General features: G+C 38.9%; 1 protein-coding gene across 1 annotated transcript; it reads left to right on the top strand.

Moving 5' to 3' along the window:
* Positions 1 to 1,248: 1,248 nt before the first annotated feature.
* On the top strand, positions 1,249 to 1,830 carry LOC143030103 (uncharacterized). Its single transcript, XM_076193304.1, has one exon. It carries the CDS (start codon positions 1,249 to 1,251, stop codon positions 1,828 to 1,830), a length of 582 nt encoding a protein of 193 aa, XP_076049419.1.
* Positions 1,831 to 8,419: the final 6,589 nt, after the last annotated feature.

Raw genomic sequence — 8,419 nt, 5'->3', positions numbered from 1 at the left:
CCATTCATTTCTACAAGAACAATATCCACGACAGAACATGATGCTCCTATACAAGTGTCCATTCTTAGAGATATGGCCGCCAAATAAAGTTTCATACTGGCTCAGACTCTTAATAATCCTCAACTTACATACTTGCATTCTGATGTACTCCTAGATGGAATCGGTGGAATGCGTAAATGCCCTTTGCATAAGATATATCTTCCATCCGATTTAATCACAGGTCCTGTTGAAGTAGCGGTAATAGACTCGTTGCCTGTTTTAGGAATCCAGCTACTTTTAGCTAACGACCTTGCAGGTAGTAAAGTAACCTTGCCCATTGTTACAGAAACCCGCAACCTTGTTCTAGACCCCCCTCTTGAAGACCTTGATCTTTATCCTGCCCGTGCAGTAATTCGGCCTCAGAGTAGAAAGGTACACGAGGAAGACTCTTATAATTTATCTTGCTTGTTTTCCTCAGAATCAGAGACATTAACCAGTACAAATCCTCTTCCCTTACCTAGAGAAAATTTGGTAAAGGAACAGAACATCGATGAGAATCTTGTCCCGCTTTTCAAAAAGGCTACCATCGAGGCAGAAGTTAATGACATTGACAGGGGTCATTATATTCATAAAGGTGTGTTAATGCGTAAATTCCGCCCAGCAGCTACCCCCAGCTAATTAAACCTGGGAAGAAATACACCAAATTGTTGTCCCCACTTCCTACAGAGAGAGAGTCTTAGATTTGGCTCACTCTTCCGCTTTATCAGGACATGTAGGTGTCAGGAAAACCCTAAAAGAGTAAGGGCTCTTTTTTATGGGCCTACATTAGTCAAAGATGTCACTGAGTATTGTTGTGCTTGCTCCACATGCCAGATGGTAGGAAGAAATAACAAACCTATTCCTGTAGTTCCTTTACATCCCATTCCCGCCATAGGAGTGCCCTTTTCCAAGATTTTGATTGATGTTGTGGGACCCCTTTCATCATCTAAAAAAGTTCAAATATATTCTCACCATTATGTGTTTAGCAACCAGGTGTCCCGAGGCTATTCCTCTCAAAGATATTAAGGCTAAAACTGTTATCCGTTCACTATTAAAATAATTTTCATTAGTAGGTTTCCCTGGCGTGATCCAAAGCAATCAAGTAAGTAATTTCCTTTCTAAAACTTTTAAGGAAACATTGTATGATTTGGGTATATATCACACCATCTCCTCGCCATATCATTCCCAGTCCCAGGGCGCCTTGGAAAGATTCACGGCACCTTGAAAAGTATGATCCGCAAGTTTCTGCAAGAACAGAAGAATGATTGGGAAGAAGGCCTTCCCTTCCTTTTGTTTGCTGCTAGGACCGCTGTTCAAGACAGCTTAGGATGTAGCCCAGCTAGTCTTCTTTTCGGACATGAAGTTCGTGGTCCCCTCAAGATGGTAAAAGAAAAGTGGATGGAAGAAGAAGTCCAAGTTCCGTCGCTTCAATATCTCTCACAAGTTCAAGAAAAACTGGTAACTGCCTGGGAGATTGCCACAGAGAATCTGGAAAGTTCTCAGAAAATAATGAAGGTAAAGTATGATCGCAAAGCTAAACCACGTAGTTTTTCTCCAGGACATCAAGTACTAGTCTACCTCCCAGTACCAGGTGAGCCCCTTATGGCCAAGTACCAAGGGCCTTATACTATTTTAGAGAAAAACAGTAGTTTAAACTACATCATTCAAACTCCAGAGAAAAGGAAAACTAAGAGGCCAGTCCATATCAATGCTCTTAAACCCTTCTACCACAGAGTATCTATTGCCAGCTATGCTACTGTTGGTGTAGAAGAGATAGAGAGAATTTTCCCTCAGCCAGAACTGCCTCTTTAAAACTCCAAGATATTAAAGGACCTCGACTCTAAGGTAAACCATTTAGAACCTTATCAGTAATGTTCATTGAAGGAACTATTACTCAAGTTCCCTTCCCTATTCACTAATAGTCCAAGACAAACAGATTGATAAGACATGAAATTAATTTGATCTCGAAGGAGCCTAATAAACTGCCTCCTTATCGGATAAACCGACCAAGAGAGAGTGCCTACGCACAGAGGTAATTCTTTGATTAATCAAGGTATTATAGAACCGTCTCACAGTCCTTGGAGTTCTCCATGTATTCTAATTCCCAAGTCTATCAATACTTTCAGGTTAGTAATTGACTACCGAAAAGTAAATGAGAGAACTTAGGCTGATGCTTACCCCCTACCTCGGATTGATGATACCATTGATAGCTTGGGGACAGCTAAGTACTCTAAACTGGACTTCCTGCATGGGTTCTACCAAATAAGCCTCCACCCTGATGCGAAGGAAATTACCGCCTTCATAACCCCTGACGGCTTATACCATTTCAATGCAATGCCATTTAGCTTAAGAAACTTGCCTGCAACCTATCAACGTTTAATAAACACTCTTATTACAGGTTTGCCAGGAGTAAGGAGTTACCTAGATGATATAATCATCTACAGTAACTCGTGAGAGGATCATTTAACCCAACTTCATACTTTCCTCAACAGAGCTGATCAAGCTCGCCTTACCTTGAAGTTGGCCGAGACTGAGTTTGGACAAGCTCAGGTGGCTTAATTGGGACATGCAGTCGACAGCTCCATGATTCACCCCCTTGACCTCAAAGTTAAGGCCATTACCAACATACCTAGACTCACTAACCGCAGAGAAGTAATAAGAGTATTAGGGATGTTTGGATATTATCGACGGTATCGTAAATTTTTTGCAGAGATAGCTGAGCCCCTGACCAAACTTCTGAGAAAGAATCAACGATTTCAGTGGATCCCGACGTGTGATCAAGCCTTCACGCATCTAAAATCCCTATTAAAGCATAGTCCTGTTCTCATAACACTAGACTATACACTCCCCTTTCATCTCTATACAGATGCCAGTGAAGTAGGTATAGGTGCTGCTCTACTGCAAGAACGACACGGGACCGAACATGCAGTGGCATACTTCAGCCTGAAGCTGAAGCCGGCACAGCGCCATTACTCCACTATCGAGAAGGAATACTTGGCCCTCATAGAAGCTATCCGGCTCTTCGAACCCATCATCGGAGGTCACTTCGAGGTACATCTCCACACGGACCACAATCCACTTGTGTATCTCCATCGAATGGCAAATTCGAACCAGAGACTCACCAGGTGGAGCCTAGAACTTCAGTCATACCCCCTCTCCTTCCATCACGTGAAGGACGTTAAGAACATTCTGGCCGACACGCTCTCTCGTAGCGTGTCTCTAGAGGAGGGAGGAGTTACGACTATGGACCCGTCTAACTTCAAGACATAATATTTATGTAAATATTATACGTGTGCGCATGTGTACACATGTGTACGTTTAATGTAGCACGGATCAACATTAACAGGCCAAATACATAAAATATCATCAATGTACCTAAACCAAGTAACATTTTGTTACCCAATATTCTCCCCCAAAATGTTATTTGGTTTAGGTACATTGATGATATTTTGTGTATTTGGCCTCTTAATGTTGATCCGTCCAATTTCATATCACAGCTTAACACCCTAGTCCCTTCTATCAATTTTACTATGGAAATAGAACAAAATAGCTAATTACCTTTCCTTGATGTATCGATATACAAAAATGAAAGGCCTTTCAAATTTGATGTCTATAAGAAACCCACCAATGTTCTTTCATATGTTCATTTTTACTCTTCTCATCATTACAGGACTAAGGCATCTGTGTTATCGTCAATGTTCCTTCGAGCTTATCGTATTTGTAGTCCAGAGTTTTTGGATGATGAATTCTCAAGAATAAATGACATAGCTTCAAAATTAAAGTGTCCCAATTATCTCATAGAAAATTCTCAAAAAATGTCCAGAAAGTCTAATTTTCATGATAAAGCTAAAGAAACAATTAGTTCTAAAAATCTTCTCGTTCTTCCTTATCATGATAACTTCATTAATTTATCGCATATTCTTAAGAATTTCAACATCCAAGTCATTTTTAGGAACTCCAACACAGTCAAAAGTCTTTTAATAAAAAATTCCCCTGAAAATAAGGAAGGTTGCGTATATAATATTTCATGTAAAGATTGCCACAAATGCTATATTGGTCAGACTGGAAATATTCAAGTGAGCAATTTTCTGTCGTGTAAACATGAGATCAGAAACAGGTAAAATGGGAAACCAGGAAATGGGAAAAAAATCCTGTTCAGTTATTTGCATCATTTCCTCCATTTTACGAGAGACCAGATATCGTCCTACAAATTTTCTTATACTATTCATGCAATTTTCAGAAACCTTAGAGTTAGTCTCCGCCACGTAGATGAATAAAGTTGACTAACGCTACCCAGGGTAAAATAGATATATAATTATAAAGCATTCCTTTGTATGTTTGTGGCCAAGTGACAAGAGTTTAATGCTTAAGCTAAAAGGAAAATAAGCATACAGCTGACTAGAAACGTTTACATACGTCAAAAATAAATAAATGAACAAACAAAAGAAAAGAAAAATAAGATTAGATCAATAAAACGGAATAAAGCATTAAGGCAAACTGAAATTAAATTAAATAGAATTAGATTAAACAAAATTAAAGAATAAAATAAATGAGATAGAATAGATTAAGGATAAAAATAGTAAGATAAAATTAAACAAAAGAAAATAAAGGAAAACAAAATAACCGAAATGACCCTAGGTACGACGCAAGTTCATACCATGCCAAGATGGCATATTTTATACATTATATTCTAATTTACACCACGCGATCTCAATAAGCTTAAATATAATTAAAGTAGTGAAGTAGTCAAGGGCATGAACACAAAGAGCCGGGAACGATTCCTTAAGAAAGAGTAAAAGGTGAGGGCTTCGGCCGAAGGCAAACTTCTTACCTTGTCAGTTGCATGAAACAAGGTTTGGAGTTTCAAGCTCCAAATGAATAAAAGTTACTGATTATTTGTTATGGATCAAATAGTCGTCTGCTACAGTATTTAGCCCCTCCATTGTATTCCGATGATGGTGTAATGTAAAATGAAAGGGTAAACGTAATCTAGATAGAGACAAAAAAAAAAAATGTGATGGACTAATACGTCGGCTGTATATCACTGTAAGGACAATACAAAGTTGCGGAGTAAAAAGAATAAAACAGTAATAATAATAATAAAATAAAAAGAATAAATAGTGAAAAAAAGAATTGATGCCAAATATGAGAATAAAGGAAGGACACCGAAGAAAATGGAAGTTAAAAGATTATGTAAGAAGACAAAGAGGAAAAGGACAACGGAAAGTGGTAAGATACGGAAGCAAAGGAGAAGATAAGAGAAGTACTAAAGACGAGGAAGCAGTGGAGAATAAGATAAAAATGAGACAAAGGGGCTAATAAATGATGACGCATGCAAGAAAAAGAGTGAAGAATTAATCATCTAGAGGAGAAGGCGAAACGAGCAAAACAATAAAACCAAGAAGGATTTCATGACTTAAAATAAGATGGAGAGAATAAACATTGAATAACAAAGGGGAATAAAGAAATGAAAGGAACATAACGAGATATAAAAGGGAGGAGGAAAGCGTAAAGTAAGAAAGGAAAGAGTGGAAGGAAGGGAGAGGAGGAAAGGAAAGGATGGGTGGAAAGGTAAATGGAAGGGAGAGGATGGAGAGGAGGGGAGGGTTGAGGACGGAATGGAATGGAAGGGAGGGGAGGGAAGGGAAGGGAGAAATGGAAATATTGGAGGGGACGGAGAGGAAAGAGAAAAGGAGGAGAGATGACGGGGAGAAAGGAGGATTAGGAACGAAAAAAAAAGGAAAGAAAAGTAAATGGACGGGAAGGTGATTGGAAGGGAGGGAAGGGAAGGAAAAGGAAGGATAGGAGGGAGGGGAGAAACTGCGAGGAAATGGGAGGAAATGAGAGGCAAGGGGAGGGGAGAGTCAAGAAGAGGAAAAAAAATGAGGAAGATAAGGTACGGAGGTAGGGAGAGATAAAAGAAAGGAGATGAAAAGGGAAGTAAGGAGAAGGAAATAAGAGAAAGATGGGTGGAAGAAATGGATGACGGAAAAGGCTACAGACAGAAAGAAAGAAGGAAGAGTGGGAAAAGGAAGCGAGGGAGTGGAGGAATGGATGTTGGAGAAAGGAAGAAGAAAAAAAAAAGGTATGAATGAAGGGAAGATGGAAGGGACGAAGAGATCTAGATAGGTGTATGCGAAGAGTAAGTGAACGAGTGTGCGTGAACTGGAGAAAAGATGGGAAAGGGGAGGGAAGAAGAGGGAAAGATAGGGAGTGCAATAGGGAGGAAGGAGTGGCGGAAGTTAGAGGTGAAGGGAGGGAGGAATAGAGCTGAAAAGCCAAAAGAAAAAAGAGAAGAATGAGCGAATAAAATGTGAAGTAAAAAGGTAAATAAACCGACTTAGGACCGGGTAGTATTAAGTTAAAATTTTTGAGAACTTTTAAAATGTAAAATAATATATATATGTGTATATGATAAATAGATAAATAAATGAATAAGGAAAGCAAGAGAGAGAAAGTTAATGGCTAGATGATATAAAAGACTGGAAGCAGAAATGCGTTAGAAAAATGAAAGAGAAAGTCCAAAAAGAGATGTAGAAGGCGAAAAGGAAATACAAATGGAAAAATGAAAGGAAGAGACCAAGCGAATAAAAGGCGAAATACAGATAGAGATCGAAACATGGAAACTAAAATGGCAGAGCTAAAGAAACCGTGAGTTGGAACAGAAAAAATAAAGTGAAAAAGCCTTTGGGACAAACTATGTGTAGGAGGTTGCTGGCATTGGAGAGAGAGGATTATGTGTGGTATAGGGAAAGTGGACAAGATGTGAAAAGAATAACTTAATAAATACATAAATAACTTTATGTAAGAATGAATGCATGTAGAAAAAATATATAGGTCGCATTGGGGACACATACAGACTGAAAGAGGACAGACTTGCCACAAGGGTGAATAAGGTAAGTACGGAAAGAGAGAGGGGAAGGGAGTCAAAAGAGAAGTAAGGAGGATGTAAATGAGTGCTTAAAAAATGGAAAAATCTGACATGCTATTGAATGGCAAGAGTAGTAGTAAGAATAATTACATCGGGAGACGGTAGGAAGAGGAAGAGAAGGGGAAAAAGTTTGGGGAAGAGGATTTGGAGAAAATGTAAAAGATAAGACTTGTAGGAGGAGCTGTTGGATATAAAAAAGAAAAAGAAAAAAAAATAGAATTTCTTGAAAGGACTGCAAGAGGAACGAGTAAATCTTTCCTACCTGAAAGAAGAAACTACTCCTTGATGCATTTCATATAGATACACTTAGAATTTGAATATGATATAAGGAAATTCAGTTTAGACATGTTATATTTAGTTCTCCAACCAACTTCACTTACGACAGACTCCTGTCCAGACATAATGTACATGCATCATCTACTCTGGATACTGTCTTGGGGCGTACATACGGACCAGAGTCACACATCATTTGTCAATGTCACAGTTCCCTATCTATTCATGAATGAATATTGGTACATTTGAACCACTGCTGCCCTCCTGTATGATGTTTCCTTAAACCTGTCCCTTACCAACTGTATGACTACTTTTTCCTTATTCCTTGTCGTAAAAGTCGACTAAATGGGGCGGAGCGATGAGGCTAAGTATACTCCACTCTGCACCTTGCTCCTACGAAAAGGCAAGGCATGATAGAGTCTGGGAGAAGAACTGTAACCAGAACCCCAGTAATTAGGTAATTAAAAGTGCGTGCTTGTGGTACAGATGAGAATAAAAGGAAGGAAATAGGCAGTATGTTTGTGAGAAGGAAGATGGGTGCGGTAGCATTGTTAAAATTAAGTAAAAAGGGTGGAATGAGTTGTGTTTGGGAATGTATTGCTGTCGGTTGATGAATAAGAAAGGAGGGAAGGATTGGATCAGCTAGTAAGTGATGATACAATAAAGCGTGTGGTGGAGTAGAAGGAATTGTCTTCGAGAATAATGTGGGTGAAGGTGAAATTAAAGTGGAAAATAAGGAATTTTGTGAGTGCACATGGACCTGAGAAAGGTAAAGAGGACTGATTTAAAGGAGTGTATCTAGATTTTTGGAAGAAACGTCAGTGTAAAAGTGTTGAAGGATTTTAATGAGTAGTGTTTGATCCAATAGATGAAAAAATTGGAGGTGCGTCTTCTCAGCTAAAAAATATGGGGGATGTTAGAGATAAGCTCAGATAGGGATTTGATTATAGTGAATACATTGTTTATATAGATATTTAAGCTAAAGTATACGGAAGAAAGGGTGGTGGAGGGAAAACATTAGTTAAGAAGGCACTAATGGACTATGAAGTGATAGTCAAGGGGAAGAATGGAAGAGTTTTTTATATAAGTTATTTCAGGAGAGAGTGCTAGAGTATGTCAAATTATCATTTGTGCATGAGTGCCTGCGTGCGCGCGCGCCTGTGTGTGAGAGTGTGTTTTTGCGATTTACTTCGAAAT

This window comes from Oratosquilla oratoria, chromosome 11 (genome assembly GCF_046742065.1).
Source record: "Oratosquilla oratoria isolate Oo_2021 chromosome 11, ASM4674206v1, whole genome shotgun sequence".
In the NCBI taxonomy this organism is placed as follows: domain Eukaryota; kingdom Metazoa; phylum Arthropoda; class Malacostraca; order Stomatopoda; family Squillidae; genus Oratosquilla; species Oratosquilla oratoria.
The sequence above is the reverse complement of the archived record's forward strand: the minus strand, read 5'-3'. Positions and strand labels throughout refer to the sequence as shown.